Genomic DNA, 20,764 nt, shown 5'->3' with positions numbered 1-20,764 from the left:
TGGTAGTGAAGTCATATTTTCACTGGATTGTTCATACTCAAAAGATGCTTATGGTGTTGGGTATTTTAATGTTCTTCTTTACTTATTCTTTGAAACTGTAGTTAATTCTGATATCTATTCTTGATCTCATGATGTTTTCAATCAAGATCAAGGAAAAGTTTTTAGAAGAAAAGACTCTTTGTGTAGCAAATCAATGAAAGCCATTCAGGAGGTCATTTTTGGAACATTGTGAACACAATCAAGCAACAACGGGTAAGAGTAATGTCTGCTGACAGTTCTTTCTTCTTTCTAATAATGCACATCATTATTGCAAGAGAAAATGTTCTAGAGATGAAGGCTAACTGTTTGAGCAAACTTTAATCTGGTCAGCAGAAATTTAAAAGCAAAGCGCATCCACTCCCTTCCTCCAGGATTGTCTCCCACACAGTCAATAAGTCAGTTCCAGATGGAGCACACAGGTTTAAACTGGCACATACGATTTACCGCTTCTTACCTCTGTTTTTTTTTTACATTTCTTTAACAGAGCTTAGCTTAACCATGCAAATAAAGCCAAGATGCATTAACTTTTATTACTTAGAATGGTCCTGTGGTCTTTTGCAACTGTAGTGGAAATTGATTTTCCATAAGAAGCAAATGTTTTTGCAGAATAAACTGAAAACCATCTGTGTGTACCTTTACAAAATACAGCATGAATGGGGCAGTGGGATGACAATAAAATTTCTATCAAATAAATGTTCTGACATATTTAAAATGCAGAAGAATAGATTCTACATGTGCATTGTTGTGTGCTGAAATCACAGTCACAGCCTCTTCTTCATATCATTTGCATGAATAGTTAACTGCTGCATCTCATTCTCTCAAACGTCCCTTCTGTCTGGATTTTACCGTTTTCTCTTTTTTTCTCAAGCTCCCCTACCTCCCCGCAGCCCTCAGTGCCCAGTATGTTAATGAATGTTTCCACACCAAAAAGGAATTTTCCATTAATCCATAGCATTGAGCAAACGTGTAAGCAAACCATAAGCTTCATAAATTATTTTAAACCACAAGGGTGGAGAATCATAGGGGAATAAGTGTCTGCTGTCTTACTTCTAATCCTTTCTTTATTCTCCTGTTAATTTCCCAATAACCTACCCTTTTTTCTCTAAATTTCCACCATTGCTCAGTTTGCCATTTTAGTTCCAGTGACTTTGCGAAATTAAGTTTGATTTGTGTGGTTCTGAAGTTTACATTTTCAAAGCTTCACACATAATATGGAAACACTGATGGTTCAAATGTTGAGACAAACAACAAGTTGTTATTTTTAGTTTTCAGGCAGCGTACACAAATTCTAATCTCATGGGTTGATAACAAAAAGATCAGTGGGGACTGTGCTAATCCTGACTATCACTGTGTTTAAAAGGGTCACAATGTGACGCTAAAAATTGAGTGTAGAACTTGGCGATCCAACTGACTTTTAATCTCTTATCTTGCACCTTTAATGCCTGCCAAACTGATGACACTGCTACCAGGATCAGCTTTACTTTGTATGTTAGCTTGATAACACGTTAAACCAACACAGTAAATATGGTAAACTTTTTATGAATTAATACACATGTTAAATCACCTTTATTAACATGTAATAACAGTCACATAAACATTTTCCTCAGAGCTCTACTCTAACTTAAGAAAAGCTTCACAAGTCCAGCTGCAGGATGCTCATAGGAAAACAAACATGTCGCTCAGGGATGTTTGTGTGTTTACTTTTTTAAAGATGTATAACAGTGGCGCTAGAAAGCTTGTTAACCTCTTAGAATTTGCTGTTTCTATAGACATGACTAAAATATCACCAGATTCTCACAATACTCCTAAAAAAAGGTAAGGGAAACAGATGACAACATTAATGTTATATTTGGTCATTTACTGGGGCGTCACAGTGGTGCATTGTTTATTACTGTCACTTCATAGCTAAGGTTCTTGGTTCCCACCTGTGCTGACACCTCTCATGCTGCCTTCAGTAGCTTCAGCTTCTTATTATATTCGAAATATATTCATGTTGGGATCATTTCTGATTCTTAATTGACCGTGAGCAATTCATCAGTGTGTTTGTGTTAAAGAATGGATGGTCACTGAATTATCATTCATGTTTTGTTTTTGGGTTAAAGATGGGAAATTGCAACATGTTGCTAAGCCATTCTTTTGTACAGGGTAGTGTTCATCCAACCCAACTTTATTTGTTAAACACTTTAATGTCACTTGAAAGGAGCCCACCTCCCATGGAAATTAAATAGTGTAAGATGTTTTTCTGTTTCTTTTGTCAGACAGATAAGCGGATCCTAAATAGTAACTGAAAATCAGCACATTATGACAACCAGTAAACTTGCGGTCACTTAAAGCATTTCCAGACTGTCTCTCTGCTCTAATAAAATACCTGATTTTAAAACCGCAGCTTCATCTGACAAAATCAACATTCAAGGGAAGGACGTCTGTTCATTGAAGTCAGCCATACTTAATGTACAATGAGCTCCCGGAGAGAAAATTTAAAAAGCAGCAGGATGTCTTCAACATTACCTCATAAAGTTCACATCAATGCAGCGTCGGACATACTTTGGTCAATAATTCGATTCCCCTTCAGTGCATGTTTACTGGGACAGGGAGCAGCTGTTGTTTCAACTGAGCTTGAAAATATACTGAGTGTATGTTATTGGCCATCCTGCAGTCCAGATCTGTCTCGTATTTAAAATGTATGGTGCTTTATGAGAAGGACAATAAAACCACCGCAAACTGTTGAGCAGCTGATTCTTGTATTCAGTAAGATTTCAAAACTGTGATAATCAGTATCCTCACCTCCCAAATGAACAGTAAGGGCAATTAAGAGACAGAGCAATGTAACATAGTGCTTAACATGTCTTTCTAACAACTTTTTTTTTTCTAAATGCAAAGAAGTCGCTAATTAAGGACTCTGAAAATAATTTCTGTCAGATCAAGTTTAAACAGTTTAACAAATTACAGATTTAAGTTTTAATAGGATTTTATGAACATTTCCCACTTTCCAGAAATTTAAAAAACAAACAAGCACCTAACCCTGTACATTGTTTATCACCCCTAAACATGTTCTTTTAACTCCCAACCCTGACCAGATACATAAAGTAAAAAACTGGGACTAAAATGGGAAGTAGAAAAGTGACGTGACTGTAGAAAACCACCCCTGATTACATGCCTGCAAAGAGGAAAATATGTTAAAGTCTCATAGTTTCATAGAGAACATGTGTTTTGTGAAGTTTAGAGGTAATTATTCTGCTTGACCTATTTACCATGAAGTGCATTTCATGAAACTTAAGATCAAAAACACTGCCATTGCTGTTTTGCTGTTTGCATGGTCACGCATGCAGGTTCACCTGAGTTTGTTGTTCACTTGATGACTCTTTGTGGGAAGGGTAAATGTACAAAGGACATAATTCAATCAGCTAAACTAATGAAAGTAGAAATTGTTTTCAGTAATAAATAAACCACTGATTTCACAAACCCTCTCTATACCAATTATGGTGTGTTGATATATCTACATGGCTTAATAGATCATCACTTTTTATAGTTGTATATATTCTCTGACTTTGGAGATCCTAACACTCTTTAACCACACCTGTTAACTAACAAAAATGTTCATGATTTTCAAAAATGCAGTTTTTTTAAAATGATTTTGTAATCTTTAATCTTTCCTCCTTTGCCCAGTTTCGTGCATGGCCTGTGTTTTGTGTAATTTGTGGTTTTTGGGTTTGTGGATTTGAGTCGAAGGCAGTGGTTAGATGGGTATTTGACATGAAATCTGCCTTCTGCTCAGCAAATGTTTATGATGACAGGGTTGAAAATATGCGTACCAGTGTGAATCTTTCATCTGTAATATGTCAGGTAACACTCTTTCATTGAAACAGCGAAAAGAACAGGAGGTGTGGAGGTGCACATCAAGGACACTTGGTTTATTTGCTATCCTGTGATGTGATTTCCCTCTGTACTGTGTCTTCTGAAATAATCTGACAATCTGTACTTCACATTATTGCCTTAAAAAGAAAAGTATGCAAGCCATTTTAACTGAGTATAGATAACTTAAATATATCTGTTATCGTTCAATAAGTGCTTGAACCTGCACTGACTGACCTCACGTTCGAACTGTAAACACTAAAAAGATTAATTATTATCTTATTGATAAAGATGGAGTGCTTGTTACACACTCTATTTGTACGTGAGACATAAATGTTTTTTTTTTATTAATTTGTGTAATTGGCAATTTGTTCTCACAGAAGTTTATGAAATTATCACAAATTTTCTGCTCAATTTTGGACATGAAGCTTATATGTAGCATGAGAAAAATATATACAGTTTGATCATGCTCCAGTCAGCAATCAAACTCATATCTGCTTTTCATCTCAATCTCCAACCTCTTCAGATCACTGATGTCATCATCACCAACTTGGAGTGTGACTGGGACAGACATGAAATGAGCATGATTTCTATATATGATACAGCCAGTGGTTGGGGTGCTTGCTTCTTTCCCTTGTGTCAGCATTGTTTGCATCTACCTCATAATGTAGGGGTCACTTACCAACATCAGTCCAATATACATTCTCCATTTCACTTGCTCTCCACCCATGAGCAACTCATCTGGCTTTTTAGATACTACATCCTCCACAAGAAGTAACTTCCCAGGGCGGGCTCTGACAGCAGGTGCAAGCTTGTGCAAATGTTTACAGTAAAGGCTCACGAGTCGGTCCTGCAAGAATAAACCTCTCTTTGACTGTGAAGAGATAAAAAGAAGAAATTGAGTTAGTTACAGTTTAATGTAACATTGGACGCCATCAGGCCCTGTGATGGACTAGCAACCTGTCCAGTGTGTACCCTCTCTCGCCCGATGGTACCTGGGATAGACCCCGAATTAGATTAAGCAGGTATAGAATAGATGGATGGATGGCATAAGCAATGTACAAGAAGACCTCTACTGTTGCTGATTTTCACCTTTTTGTCACTGCATTTGTTTTTGTCCTCACATCAGGGTCCGCCTCGCAGTTTTACACCTAAAGGTTCTTACCCAAGCGTAAGAACGGCTTCCTCCCTTAAAACCAAGCCTGAAAATGTCCTGCGGTCCGTATACACTTCATCCCAAGCTGGCCCACATATTATTGCAGTGGCAAAATGTTTTCTGAGTTCTCCATCTGTAACTTTGTCTGCTGGTAGGAACAGTACTAATGCTGTACATTCATTTTTGAATCTGGTCTTTGAAAATTACTGTCCACCTTGGCTGAATGTGGTAAAGAATGAGTGTTGAGTAGTAAAAGTATAATTAGTGTGACTTTAAATAGAAGTGTTAATAAGAAGTACTAGTGCACAGTTTGGAAGGGGTCTGTGAATGAATATACAGCTAACAAGAGACCCAAATCACCTTAAAAGGTGGCAATAGGTCAATGCTCTATTCGCATCTAATATTTCACTCCAGGTTTAAACTGCTTTAGGTTGCACAATGCAAATTCATTGGTGAAGATTTATAAGATGCACACACTAGTTTCAGAGAATAATTCATTTGTTAGTCAAGAGCTGGATGAGTTCATAGTTGTTTAATATGTCTAAGAATTTTGGAAGGATGTGTCACTTTTTTCTTTTATGTTTTTTTGTCTGAATTCACCACAGCTGACTCATTCACTGAACCATTAATCTCACACCCAGAGAAGTGATGACAGACAGTGTGCGTACGCCCTCAGAGTGTGTTGACGACTGAAGGAAGAACACCTGTGTGGCTGCTAGTTGCACCAGCACATTCACTTTGAGATACATAAAATCATGAATGGACGTGGTCTGAAAAGGTGCTCACTGCTCATTCCTTGTTTGACATTTTAAATTTGAATTTTAAATAGTGTTGTCTTCCCTGAAATGTCTTTAATAGGATCATTTTTAATTGTTTCAGCAAATACAACCATTTCTAAATGTGTAACAAATTAATGTAAACAAGCTTATTTTTCCATTTCTGGAGTACTAGACAGACAAAAGTTTTAAGGAGAAGGTGACGAGATTTCACAAATTTCTATCCATTTATTTTACATTTGCTGAGGTTATCCCTGCATGGAGCAATACCTGCTGGATCCAGCTAACTAACAAGTCAATGGAAAACCCCACAGAGGATAGACAGAGAGAGGAGGAGGGGGGTTGGAGGTATGGCACTACACACAAACACACACACAGGCCTTCACACATCAGTCAGACAGCCCTCTAGTCAGGAGAACCCCTGGCTCACCTTCACACAGATTCACAGATCATACACACACACACACACACACATAGAAGTTGTGCTGACATGAATCTATGTAGTCACTTTGACTCACATAAACATGCCTCCCCCTCTGAACAAACACACACACACTCACACTTCAAAGGAAGATTGTAACCTGACGGGCCGCCAAACACCAAGAACCCACATGGGCTTTTTCTAAATTTTTCTTTTCAGAAACCCACCTGTTTCTTACAAACTTTAAACTTATACCTCTGCCTGTCCTGGTTTTAAGATAAGTGTCTGACACACACTCTCAGTCGGTGTCCACATGCTGGTACTCAGGCGCTGCTTGTCTGATGATCCCTCTCATCCTACACTGTATACCCCTATCAGAGGATTATACACACTGAAACATCCCCTAACCAGACACAATGTAGCCATGCTCCTTCCTCTGTAACTAGGACAATATGAACTGAGATGCACTGTAATCTTATCTGCAGCATGTTGCCAAGCTTATGAGCCTGTATACTGGCTCTGACCCATACGTGACAATGTCCCCTTCATTTGAAATACAGCTGTATGCACAAATCTCAGAGGTCTATTATTTCAGGGGTCTCGTCAACATTGGTCAAATGTTGATGGCTGACAGACAGCACAGAGCTCCCCCTCAGTAAGGTCAGGCTTTGTTGAGCCTTTTTTGTTCCCATCCCAAGTACACAGGGGTCCTTTGGGTGTCACAATGGGGGGTTCAAGCACTGAGTACTCAGATAACCCTACAGATCCTATAAGAGCACTTAGTCTGTGTAAAATAGATTAAAGGTTACCACAAATCCCCAAATCGCACTTCATCTTCAGGTAATTCTAATCCCGTGCGAAAAGGATTTAAGGTGTGCTAACATAATTCTAAAAAGTTACTGTGCTCTTATAACTTAAGACTTACTCCAGTTTCACCCTACTTTCAATGTATTGCATTTACCTGATTTCTCATGAATTACTAGAAGCAACTGCTCTGGAACAAACCAACCCGATTTCATGAAAAACATCAACATTGGTCTACAGCGTAAATTATTGCAGATTCATTGTTTTTTTCACTCTGTTCCTTACACAGATACTGCTCAAGTTTTGATGTGTCAGTACCGTCTGTCAACATCTTACATCTCTATAAAAGATCCGACTTCATCATGTCCACTCTCCAACAGCAAGGGTTGGATCATCAAGCTTTGCCCATATTCACCTCGACTGATTTGGGTGAGTGCGATGGGGTTAGTGGGTGTGGCCTGTAAAGTAAAATGATTTACAACTTGGATGTGGTCGGAGTTGGGTGGTCTAACTCCACCTACCTGTAGGCCACAGCTGAGGTTTCTTAAGTGCATGATTAGGGTTAGAATTAATGTACATGGTTATGTCTACATGATGCAAATTACATGGTCAGGCAGTTACAATATTACATGAATATGTTAATAGACTATGGATATGTTGTCATCCCACAGTTTACAACCATGGATTGTAACACAATCACGTTTTTGACCGTATGGACTAAAAATGCAGACACTGAAAATGACTCAGTCATAGCTAAAGGACAAATAGCTGCTCTCCAACTTTTGATCAAAGTGTAAGTCTTTCATCAGTGTTGTTTATTTTGATTTGCTGATCAAGTTTTCAGCTGCTGCACTGTACATATACGTGTGGTTTATGGCATAACTTAATGTTTTAGCAACATAATCCTATTTTCTCCAACTAGAATAGTAACTGTCACGAGCAAATTTCATTAAAACTAGCCGTGTTGCTAATGGAAGCTACTTCCGATTTGAATGATGGTGCTATATAGAAAATTCATGACTATATACAAAATAATATGCAAAAACACTAAGGCTAAGCTATGGAGCAATAAGCAACAACACCAGGAATGATACTGTTCTTGCTCTTTAAAGTGCCAACAGCCAGAACCACAGGAGCTAGTTAGTTCCTACAAACAGTACAGAATAATACACACCATCTGTTAAGCAGATGGTGTTCAAATGGCAACTGAAGATGTTTGCTTTTCAGTTTTTCATCTTCAGCGATCATCATATGATTAAAAGGTCTGGAACGGGTGTTATATGTTTTGACAACAGCCAACTTAAAAGTCAAGATGGAGAAGAAGAAATGTAAATATCTACAGTGCCACAGTCACGGGGGAAAAAAATGTTTAGGAATATGTGAATTGGCTGAAAGCACTGGAACACTGGAAAGTGACAGGTGACATGTTTTGTTAGGTACTGTTTTTAAGCTCAATAATTAAATCAGACCACAGTTTCTTTAAAATGTTCTATTCACTGCGTCTTCAAATTTCAATTTTGTCTGCAAAACAATTTTTATACCTGCTTTGTTTCATATTTGTCTGTCTCTGTCTTGCTTCCTTCTTTCAAATTACTTCCAATATATTTTATTGTTTTGGCTGGATTATTCTGCCTGGCGGGAAGTCCTGACAAAGAAGCTGGGAGCATTAGGCTACCAGCATGCACTTTGCCACATAGTATTCTTACCCCTGCCCTCTCTCACACCTGTGACATCTGTCCACATTAGTATCAGGTAGTATAAGACCAAGGGATGACTAACACAGCATAGGAGGTCAAAGAAGACATGAAGGGGAGGATGAAAGAGTGCAGCAGAGCTCTGGATCTGCCAGTCACTTCTTTAATTGCAGTGTCTGTCAGAAGAAACAAGGCTCCTCTAACAGATGATTTAATGTTATTTTTCTCCTCCTTTCCCATTAGTCCCATCACTCTGTCTATATCTTTTAGCACAGTCTCACCAGTAAAACGTGTCATGGGTACATATATCCAAAATATAGTGTCACAATCCATGGAAAGAAACTGTGCCTGCTGTTTTCAGTCAGACGGCAACCTAACGAGAGCCCAAAACACACTAAGAGTAAAGTAGACCCTAACAATGTATTTTATTTCAAACACATAACCATTTACACTATCTTTAAGTTCTAACCCTAAACTTTTGTTTTTGAGAGTGAAGTAGAAAAAACAGAAAGGACCATGGATAACACTGAGGGATTCTCACACTGGGCATTCCAACACAGGAGTCGATACATTCACTCCTCCTATCACCCTCCTTCCTCCTCATAAGTGTTTGTGGTGAATACATTCATCATCATTTAGTGAGACAGTGAATTTCTCAGACATCTTTTAGTGAAACATAAGCTCCATCTGTGTAAGAAAATCAGTTAAGCAAACCTGGTCATTGACCTGTAATTCAGTCTTTGTTGCGTAATTTTGTGCTGTGAACTAATCTAGCTTTTGTGAAATCAGATTGCTCTTTAAGATGTTCCTAACTTCAAAAGATATTGGTTTGTACTTGGATTTTTCAGAAACATGACATAGATAGTGTGTTATACACTCGAGCTTCAGAGAGCACTAGTCAGACTGTATAACACAGTTTTCTTATAAATGGCTTTGGGAGAAGACTTGTTAAGTCTGAGGAATAACACCTGAGTGATAGCAGATATTTTTACATATGGAGTGTGCAACAAATATCTGAGGTCAATCATGTTGTATCATAAGAACATTTAGGATACCGTGTTTGTGGCCCTTAATTAAGATTCTGCATGTTTCATGCAGAAACCACTTAAATACCCCTTTTCTTTCAAAAGAATCAAACATACCTTGTCAAAGAAAATTTTAAAAATCATTTGGATGCTGGCTTCACGGTTATGGGTGATTTTTTACTATATCTCCAAATTAGAGTTAGAAGAGCAGTATTAAAATATCTTATGTAATTTTGTCCATGTGCAAATCAAGTCAGCTAAATCACATTCAAATAGATTCCAAAAGATAAATAGACAGAACAATAATTCAGAACTGTGGACTGGTGGTTAGAAAGTTTCCAGTTTCATCACAAACCCAACTGACTGGTTTTGCAAGTTAAATCCTAGAGTTGCGATGCCATTTAACAGCATCATTCTGTGGACACAAGGTCAGGTTAAACCCATGAAAAAGCCTCCTTCCATCAGACTCTGGGCACACAAAACAGCAGTTTAATAAAAACACAAAAAAATCCCATTGCTTGTTCTGGATATGTTTTTTATTTTATCTCATACCTGTAAAAATATATTCTTAAAATAAATAAATATATGAAATAAATATATTGTTTGCCCTGGGAAAAAGAAAACATAAATAAGAATAAAATCTGTCAAAATGTTTGTAAAGGTGTCTTTGCAGGTCTCATGCTCTATGTTTTGCCTGCAGTCAGATGGACAGCAGCTGAATTCCTTCACTGGGTATCAGAACGAGTCTCTAGCATTTCAACAGAACACAAAGTAATCCACCACAGGAGACCACAATAGAAGTAATTAAGAAACTCCATTAGACCTGTCCTTATCTTCTTCTTCCTCGTATACTTTGCAGAAGAGTCACAATCTCTGAGCAGCATCTGTTTTCTTATAAGAGCTGTTTCCCAAAACAAGCACGGCTGCTTTCCAGTGCATGAAACTACCTTTTTCTATGTAAACCAGCCACACATTTTAGTGGAATATGCAGTTTAGTTAACTGTTTACTTAGCAGCCTCCATAATGTTTGAGTGAAATAAAAAGGCATACTGACACTGTAGCAATTTTACAGACAAGACTGAGAGGCCACAGCAGTAAAAAAGCTATAGCAGCCAGGGGTTAATCTCAGCTATCAAGTCCTTATGTGTCCCTTTGAACATGCAGTCTGGACCACCATGTATTTGGGTATCTTTAGTTAATACTTAAAGGAAATCCAGATCATCCATTTGGCCACCAGGGCCTTTGCATAGGCCACCAAGGGGGGAATATTTGAAGCCCAAAGTCTCTGTTTCTCTGATGGTCTCTTCATGTCTTCCACAAATGATTCCTGGCACTGTTCAAACTCCCAGACCTGTCTGCTTTCAACTCCTTTCTCCATTCCAGAGGTGCAGAGTGTTGACTTGGTTGGTGCAATTTCTGTGATCTTGTTTTGTCCAAATAAACAAGATCTTCCACCCCCCTTTAAAAAAAGGGATGAGATTAGGTGCACTTGATTTGCCTTTTAGCTCAGACCAGCTTTGACAGAGTCAAGGTATTACTCCTTTGCTCTCAGCTCTGGCCCAATATGTCTCTGTACAGGTCTGGGACTCTATCTGGGTCTACAGGCCTCGGTAGGAAATGAGTGAACCTCTGATGCCGCCTTGATCTTGTTCCATCCCGGGACGTCCCATCTTTGTTCAGTGCCACAAAATAAAATGCCCCTTTCTCGCCATGCCGATAGATGTTTGAAGAATAGGTGTTATACCAATTTTCCTCAAATTGCTCCCTGAAAACACATTCTGCTGAGAGCTTCTCCTACAAAAAAAAGTAAGACAAGCAGATAAAGAAATGTTAGATTTGTGGTGCACAAAGTGCCACCTACTGGCTGTGAGACTAAATCAGTCATAAAAAAGCTTACATCAGTTTCAAATGTATACACTGTTAAAACATATGTATGTTGGATGTTCGTTCAGGGTATCCTTACCGATCCGTACAATTCTCCCTTGCTGTCCATGGCAAGGTAAAGGCCACTGTCCACCCCTCTGATGCTGACCAGTCCCACAGCAAGACTGATGAACTCCAGAATACCTGCACACACACATTTCATCACATTTAATCGAAAAATACTTTAAACGCTTTAAATGTTAGATTTGATACTGAATTTGTATTTTCTAAATTACTTCCACTGCTAATTTCAACGCAAACTGTACTGCAGTCAATAACAGCAAAGTACAATTCCACATAATGACCAGGAGACTCTAACAATCAAGACTGGAATGCTCTGCAGCATAAAGTTGCCACCAAAACCTTAAATGGATTGAATCGAGAACAAGAAGTGCTACAGCGTGCAAGCTGCAGTACTATAAAGAATCTCTAGTCTACTTTTGATGTGCCACAAGCTGGGGCTGTGTACCTTGAGACACATGATTTAAACTGGTAGAAGCTTCCAATATAATCTTAAAGAGGAAATGTAGATCGGTGCAAACATGAAATTTTCATTAATATAACTGAAATAGTATATAAAAAATAACTCTCCATCTGGGAAGATTTAAATTTAAATAAATTACTTGTATGATTTTGCGCTAAAGTGTCAATGCAGCAGCAGCCTTCATGAGAGCCATATGGCTTGAGTGGTTATGATTGTCATCATGGTTGCATTGAGTGTACTGCAAGGGATGGGAGTGATGCAGATATTTACTGTGCGTAAGAATTCCTCGACTTACTTTTTTTCACTTTTTGTCTTGAATTACTTTGAAATAATTGATTGACCTCTAGATAACATTGAGTTTTCTCTCGTTTTGGGTTCACTGTAGGCGTATTTGCCAGAACCTCTTCCTCCAAGATATAAGTGCAACTATTACAAGGCTAACACTCATATTAATACACTAATTGTGAATGGGTCTGTACCAAATCTGCTGTGGTCTTTCCTGGTGCCCTGCACGGTGCCGTCAGGATGGATCTCCAGGTGGAAGCCGGTCCTGCAGTAAAGCTGCCTCCGCCTCAGAATCCCTTTCAGATGGCTGAGGTCCGCCAGGCTTCTGGACAGCCTCTCTGCGGACACCAGGTGCTCCTGCTGCTGCCCCTGTCCTCCCATCATCAGCCCCGTTGCGGAGTTGTAGTCTACAGCCCCGGCTGGAGTGAGAACAAAATGTGACCCTACGGGAACCGGAGCGGCACCCGCGGCACCAAAGCTGTCCAAAAATCCGTTGGCGAAGCTCCCAACCTCTGCCGCTGCCCCCATCACAGATTAGACACCCGATCCTGTTTTACAGCACAGAAGATCCAAGTAGAGGTCCAAGTGATGAGCAAAGAGCCTCTGAATGAGCGAAGCGAGGGTGAGCCCGTGAAGCGATCGAAAAGAAAAGTTGAATGTGCGAGCAGACAAAATCCCCAGAGAGTGAGTATGGTGCACCATTAATTAGATTGCCATCTAATTGCCATTAAACTCCTGCGTTATTTTGATGTATGTGCGCTGTATCCCCGTCTGTAGCAGTCCGTCTCCTTTCCTCTCCTCTCCTCTCCTCCCCTCTTCTATTTATCCCTCTCTCTTCTCTCCCTGTCCGCTCTCTTTATCTCCTCCTCACCTCGGGATACTCCCCCTTTGCTCCGATCAGGGTTTCCTCTCGGCTAACTGCTGTTAAATTAACTTCAACCCTTTAATTCTGCTGAACTCTGCGTTCACCGCTCCAGTAGCAGCAGCAGCAGTGTAAAGACAACTGCACCTCACTCCACAAGCATATAACGCATTGCTTCATAGTCACCCCGAGTTGGCTTTTTATGCAAATGCGCCCCAATCCCCTCCTTTTATGGCTCAGTTCTGCTCCCCTTCATCCCTCCGCTCGTTGCTCTGCAGTCTCACCTTTGATGTTCAGTCTCAGCGCAGAGAGCGCAGGGACTTAAAGACGAAATTAAAACTACTAGTAAAAATTAGCCTCACAGGCTTATTTTCCCGCACTCCCCCTGTAGCTACACAACTGCTGCACCGATGCTCAAATAGACTCAGAATTACAGCGCTCTTGGGCACTTTAGCAATGCAAATAGATTAACAGCGAGCTCGTCTGAGGGTCGCGAAGGCAGTGCGCAACTCAGCAACTTGTCGGTGGAATAAACAAACGTGGAGAGAAAAAAAGTGTATAGTATTTGTCAAACAGCAGGAAAGTGGCATCGCCACCATTCTAAACACTTTACAACCCCATGGCCCAATTTCGAAATGACTCAGGTGCAGCGAGAAACAGAGGAAAGCCCCCATTTGCGTAATTTTCGCACCCGGCTGTTGATTTATTGCTCCCGTTTTATGTAACTCAGCCGCACGTTTTACAGCGCCCGCACAGACACAAACACTGGCTCTTGTCTACACACACAATCGTACACATGCACCCACACACACCTGTGCAAACGACATCACTTGACTGTCAATCCCCTCATTGATCTTTCCATGATGCTTTGAACAGCGCAGGAGCCCATATATCCTTAATTGTGGTCTTAAAAGACGAATCAAAGACACTGGGGCTTCAAAGCGCAGGGATCTTGTAAGGGGATCAGGTAATAACAACCAGAATATACCTGTTTGAACTGCAAACTTAGAAAATACCCCGACACGTGACACTTGAAGGACTTCAGGGAAAAAAAGTGTATGTGGGGCTTTTTTATTTTTGTAAATAACTGACTTTGATACACATACCCATATTTTGAATGCAGCCCAGATATTGGCAACTTACATGCAAGTAAAGCAGTATGAAGCAAACAAAACTGACATAGGACTGCATGAAAAAATTGTGTGTTTGATTATCCGACTAATAAGAGATGTTAAGAGAGCATTACAAGATCGTAGGTCCGTATAAAGGACTATGCATTATCACTCAAAATAACACGTCTCTCCAAATATGAAGACTTGTAGCATTCATATATGTTTGTCTTTTTACTGTTCATTCATGCTTGACTGTGGGAATTAAGCCAAACTATATGTGTCTGATTAAGGCTGTGGTTTTATCAGAACCTGGGGCACGGGGTCCCTATATGGCATTGATTTTGCCAGCTATACAGATACACTCTCGTGTGCACAAGCACACGCGCCCACACAGCTCCCCCACCATCCCTCTCCTGGGAGTCCCGTTGATAAATGAGTTGCAAGTGCAGAGGTGTGTGTACGCGCGCGTGTGGTCACATGTACGTGCGTCGATTTCTGTATCATGACAAAAAGACATTCGTAAATCTAATATGCCTCGACGTGTTTGCGCACGCGGCCTGTGCACGCGTATGCTTGGCAGACAAACTGAACTGAACCGGCGTGAGGCCTTCTCCATCTTCCTCTCGGTTCATTTGTATTATTTGACCAACACACACAAAGAACTTTTTTAAAAGAGATTGGATCGATCGGAATCGCCTCGGGCAGATCAGATGTATTGAATATCGACCTGGTCTCAATGAAGACGTCAACGCCACATCCTCACACTCACTCACAAAGTGAGCAGCTCCCAGGATCACGTGATTTGCTTTAAATTATAGTTTCTGTTTTCTGCTCTCGTGGCCTCAGAGGGAAGTCAAGCATGTAGCGGCCACAGCATGAGGAGGAGGGTGATGATGATGATGATGATGAGGTGGGGACCCTCGGGGTTATACCCCCGCCCCCACCCATAAACACACACAAAGAAATCCCAGTTTATAATCGAATGCCTGGGTAATGGAATAACTGGGAAAAGTAGCCTAGAGGTTATTAATGCAAGTGGTCTCCAAACTGGGGTCTGGGAAACTCCAGGGGTCCTCCTCATCGGTAGAATTCAGAGGGCCCCTATTGAAATGAGACGTTAATTTAACCATTTAAATACACATAAAAGGATCTGCGATTACATTCTAATATAACTTTCATTTTCCCTAAAATGTCCTAACACATCAAAATGTTAGCTGTAGCCACTCAGCGTCTTCCATAGATCCTAATTTCACATTAGCTTTTACACTGTATCATTCAGAAAATGCCATTATTACAGTAACCATGCTACTGTGATATACTTCGGGTTATGAGCAAAATAGAAACCAAAGAAACAAATGAAGGGTTTAATCACCATACTCAACCTTTAAATAGTTTAATTCAACCAAGAGGTTTTGATAGTAATTGTTTGATCTGTTTTCAACTGAACAGTAGAGTGATCCACTTTGCTTCATGTGTGAACAGGTGACAGGCCCATCCTTTAGGATTCTCCCCTTTATTCTCTCAGCATCAAAGTCATCAGAAAAGCCCCATCAGGTTAGCATTAGTCCCACAAGTGAAGACTTAAATGAAGTGTTCATCTTTGATATTTGTTTGATATCTTCTCCCCATTGGCTGCTTTGATCCTCACTTACCAGTGGAAATCTGATACCACACTGACCTTCAATGAAAAGTGAAGACTGACAAATGTTGAACTCATTGGCTGGTCATAATTTCCCCCATGTAAACTGAGACGGAGGTCATGTTAACCCCAGCATGTACTTATATTCAGCTCTTGTAAGATATCAGATATATCATAAACAGAAGTTGCTTTGCTGTGAGTTTAAGGTTTAATTTTTGACAATGTGTGTGTATTTTATTTTTCATGTGTATTTCTGAAGGACTTTTACAGCTTTTCTTTGGTCATTGCAGTCTTTCATAAGAATATCTTTTGTTTTTTTGTTAAGCCACTTAACAATGACCTAATCATTCAAACTTAAAAAAGGCACCTAACTCAAGAAGTGAGCCATTGTTGTGTCAACATATAACAACTTAACAAAGGGCCAAGCAGTCTGCCACAAAGACACAAAGTTTATTACCATTTCTTTAATTACATCGACCAAAGATGTTGGTTTCACAGACTAAAAAGTAGTATTTTTGCTCCAACAAGATGATTTACTGAGAGCAGTTAGCCTAATACTTGTTTCTCTGAGAAAAAAATAAACAGATGCATAAGAAACTATCTACCACAGACAAACAGCATCTGTAAATAATATCTTTAGAAAATAAAGAAAAATATCCAGCAAAGATCTGATATAGGACCTGAGAGATGCATCTGGACCTTAAATTGATCAATCTACTGTTGACCAAAGCCAAAGCCTAATCAGAAAATAGAACGTCAGCTGTCAAGATTCTTAAGGATGGGACACAGGCTGAGGTATGCCAAAAGACACAAGAACTGGGCTGAAAATCAGTGGCAACAGGTCTTGTGAAATAACTCCATTTCAGCATTTCCAACAAAGTACACTGTGTAGATTATAAATACGAACAAAATGCAAATAATTTTAAATGATTTAGAAAATGTGATTAATGGGCAATGGTATCGAGACTACAAATTAAATGTTAGATATTCTCATTTTGAATTTGACCAGAGGAACATGATTTGGAAAAGTAGGACGGGCATGTTTATCACCGTGTTTCACCACCTCTTCTTCTTCTAAAGATGTTTTTAGAGGTTACCATGCAGGCAGATTAAGAAATGGCCAAATCATTTGTCCAAATCACGAACGTGAACATGACTCTTACATTTTTTATCTGTTTACCCACAGTGTCTTTCACAGAGTATTCGACACCCACCATTACTTCTGAAAGACCTTTTGTCAGTTTACTGACCTGTTTCCATCTATGAGACATCTTAACTACACTAGCCTACACAACTTTTCTAGTCTTGTGTCTTCCCTGTTCTTATCTTCAGTTTTAAACTGTTACATCTCTGTGTTTGTGTTGTATGTTTAACAGTGTTTTTGCTTAAAGTCCAAATCGTTTCCAAAAAAAAAAACAACGGGTCAGTTTAGCTCACTCACGTTTATGTTCAACGTAATGTGGTTATAGTTGTGAGTCAGATTAATCACTCACTTTCTCTTGGTAAAACAACACATCTTCCCTCTGAGGGACTTTGCTCTCAGAATCACCACTAACAGTGTGGCTGGCCGCACATCTCGCGATGAAATCGGTTAAAACGCGATAGTTTTGAGCTGCCCTTAAACTTACAATCACAGCAGCACAGCAGCAGCACCAACGGCAGCAATGGCCGCTTTCCGCAGAGTGGCAACACTGGCCGGAAAGCTAAACCTGTGGTCGGCGACTAGAAGCGAACTGATCGGTGGTCAGGCGGTGCATGGAGCGAGGAGACGGAAGTGTCTGGCAGTAGGGATGTGCGTTGCAGCGGGAGGCGCCGTGGCTCTTTACTTCTACAATGACATGACGAGCGGTACAGGCAGGAAAAGGATGAGGAGGCACAGCATCAACGGCTTGCTTCCGTCCATCCCGACTGTTGAAGCCAAGGAGAAGGTGAGTGGCTAACATGAAAAGCTGCCTTGCTTTAGTGACACGTAAGAGGTGTATCATTGGCCAAGAATGTTTCTTGTTGACATAGGGGCCTCTGTAGAGAAAACGACGGACACCTGAGAAAAAAAAAAGGCAGATAGCACTGAGTTTTTGTCACATTTCTTCACCAAAATTAGACCAACATAGGAGAGCCCACGTCTCTTCTGTAGCCAAGCTGTGGCTGGCAGTTTTTTTTTTGTTTTGTTTTTCTCCCGTGCGGAAAAACTGTGCCACTCGTTTCCAGCACGCCCTGTGGAAACAGTTTGCTCACTGTCTGGCTGCGGGACGGTGTGCGCGCGCAGATGCAGGGATGGCGCTTTCCGCTCTCGCTGGTGCTGAAATGGACACCCGCTGTCACTCAGACAGATGTGTGCAGGGACAGCTCAGACTGCACAGCTGCACACATCTGTCCATCTGAAATATGTAGTAACTGAAATATAGGACACATGTCTATTTTTATTTGAAAAACGCATGTATTCATTCTTGTCTGTATACAGTAAATGATGCTGTTCATGTCATCTTATTTATCAAGTACGGTGTCAGTGATCACTATGACTTCATAAATGAGAAGTGGCTCAACTGGTGAAAATGTTGATTTACTTTAACTCACTTTGCATCAGTTGCTATGATCAACGTTATCCGACAGGCAGGTTTGCTGTTAACCATTAAAATCAACTATGAATATCTGTGTGGAACATGCATTATGTGTTCTGTAAACTTTCTCTCTGATCTTTTTGTGTGAAATGTAAAAAAAAGCATTCTATTTACAACTTTTTAATTTCTAAATCTTATGTAGGTTTCCAAACTGTTTGTTTTACACCATTTACATGCAAGCTGCTGTGTTTGTGCAGATTGTGTTTGAATGCACTTGCAACAAGTCCAACTGCATTTGCCTCATGGCCAGGAGGTCACGAGAATGCATGCACACCACACCAGACGTGTACTGATTACAGTTGCTTGAATGTTTTGAAACATGCAAAAAAATGCCCTCTGTTCCAGTGGCAAACAGGGATTTATTACATAGTACAGTTTATTTCCAGGCACACATGTACTCAACAACTCATTGGCTCCCTCCAAGTCATAAACACCTGAGTCAAGGTGTTTATGATTATAATGGCTCAGACTGATAATTTATTTAAGCACCACTCCCTCAAGCAGTGGAATGCTTATCATTTAAAAATGGCTCTCGAAGCTTGCAATGCTCATTTGTAAAGCAGACAGCAAAGTGTGGAAGCATTAGACTGAAATGCATAAAATGTGTAAAGTGCGACAAAATAAAATAATTTTCTTTCAAAGTAGACATGAGCACAATGACAGCATCTATTGGTTTGTGAAATAATATTTGGTCGTTGACATTCTGTTGGTTATCCTCCCTATTTTTTTAGCCAAAATAAAGTGACAAAATCTTAATGAAATATTCTTTTAAGCTTGGAATAATTTTCATCAGGCTCATCAGTACACTGATATAAATGTCATGACTTGATATTTAATCAGTGAAGGTGATGCTTTTTTAATCAGAATATTCTGCATTTAATTGATTGATACTTTATTAAGCTCTAAAAGTAAATTATATTGTTGCCACACAAATTATTTAGGAAAAATAGATTAATAAATACAAAAAAAATACATTATTGGAAAGTTGGAAATGTAGCAGGTATGGTTGAAATCTCCAGAAATTGTCATTTGGATGTTGTGTTTGTATATGTTTGTTGCTTGGTAACAACTCAGCTCTCTGTAGACAACTCGGAGGGAAACTTGCAGCCAACAGTTCAATATCTGGGTTGCATAGATGCTCCATCACTGTCATATATCCAGGATTACACCATCAGTTCTTAACAAGCACTAAAATCCTTCCTCCTTTACTCATACTACTCTGTCTGCAGTCTCTGTCTGCCGGTAAAGTTGAGCAGACAGAGTAGAGAGGCGTTGGAGTCTGTAATATGTTCTCACAGCCATGTTGGTGAATCACAATACTGCGTTCCCAATATTCCCAGAGTCCTGTCAGTGTTCTAAGCTTGTCCATCACGTGCTAATAATCTCACTTTCCTCATGTTGATCAAGGTAAGAAATGGTTCAAACTTCTCTATTTTGTTCTTGCCCTACTTCCACATAATCTGCTTAGGTTAAATCTTCCTAACATATGTTAAAACAAGATACAAAGAAAGACACAATTTTACCAGGACAACTGCAAAAGACTGTCAATAGTGGCACATACAGTCAGTGCCAGTGATATGTCCATAAGTCCCCCAAGCATGCTGGGAAACTTTTCATACCTGCCATTAATGCACTGAAAACATTATTTTTTATGCTATACCATCTGGACATTGTTGTACATTTTTCACATTTATGTTTTATGATTTTATTCTATTGTTCACAACTATACATTAAGAATTATTATAGGATTGGCACAGGAATGTGTTTCTGCGTGGTATTGATAATCACTCAATAGGTTACCTTCTTTAGATCTTTCAGACGTTTTCAAAGTATTCCAACTCAAGCAGATCTACCGATTGTTAAGACTGGTATACATGGGAGCCTTTGCAGTCAAAGCCCCTAAATTATGGAACCTATTGCCCCCGTTTTTAAGTCCCCTCTTCAAACACTCTTTTTTTTGGCTTTCAAGGAAGTATGAAAGTTATTTGTTGATTTTTTTTCTTACCTTTGTTGTTATTTTGTAGGTTTTTAAAAAAAAAATTTCTAAAGCTTTTCAATTTTATTAATATTGATT

General features: G+C 39.6%; 2 protein-coding genes across 12 annotated transcripts in view; one reads left to right on the top strand and one right to left on the bottom strand.

Moving 5' to 3' along the window:
• The first annotated feature begins 6,053 nt into the window (after positions 1-6,053).
• micu3a (mitochondrial calcium uptake family, member 3a) overlaps positions 6,054-20,764 on the top strand; it is a 43,190-nt gene continuing 28,479 nt past the window's right edge. For 3 of the 11 annotated variants that reach the window (XR_011915362.1, XM_072384542.1, XM_072384538.1), the window contains exon 1: positions 17,642-18,000. Coding sequence is in view for 7 of the 11 variants with exons in the window: in XM_072384542.1 (XP_072240643.1) it covers positions 17,737-18,000 (264 nt within the window). In the remaining 4 variants the exon portion in view is untranslated. Of the gene's footprint in view, positions 6,172-7,337; positions 7,478-12,906; positions 13,144-17,637; positions 18,001-20,764 lie in introns of those variants that run through there. The other 8 variants (XR_011915364.1, XM_072384537.1, XM_072384541.1 and 5 more) reach the window with 7 other exon arrangements.
• On the bottom strand, positions 10,329-13,795 carry LOC140305606 (fibroblast growth factor 20-like). The gene is made up of 3 exons (XM_072384544.1): positions 12,654-13,795; positions 11,731-11,834; positions 10,329-11,561 (listed from the first exon to the last, which is right to left on the bottom strand). The coding sequence occupies exons 1-3, from the start codon at positions 12,985-12,987 to the stop codon at positions 11,316-11,318; spliced, it is 684 nt and encodes a 227-aa protein (XP_072240645.1). The 5' UTR covers positions 12,988-13,795; the 3' UTR covers positions 10,329-11,315.

The sequence above is a fragment of the Leuresthes tenuis genome, unplaced genomic scaffold, assembly GCF_036924035.1.
Source record: "Leuresthes tenuis unplaced genomic scaffold, fLeuTen1.0.hap1 SCAF_4, whole genome shotgun sequence".
NCBI lineage: Eukaryota > Metazoa > Chordata > Actinopteri > Atheriniformes > Atherinopsidae > Leuresthes > Leuresthes tenuis.
This window is presented reverse-complemented; position numbering and strand designations above follow the sequence as displayed.

What these genes read in the sequence shown, in the direction of transcription:
- LOC140305606 (XM_072384544.1), bottom strand. Translation starts at nt 12,987, where the DNA reads ATGGGGGCAGCGGCAGAGGTTGGGAGCTTCGCCAACGGATTTTTGGAC. An exon ending in GAAAGACCACAGCAGATTTG is followed by an intron (nt 11,835 to 12,653) that starts GTACAGACCCAT and finishes GTGTGTGTGCAG; the next exon opens with GTATTCTGGAGTTCATCAGT. An exon ending in AGGGAGAATTGTACGGATCG is followed by an intron (nt 11,562 to 11,730) that starts GTAAGGATACCC and finishes TTTTTTTTGTAG; the next exon opens with GAGAAGCTCTCAGCAGAATG.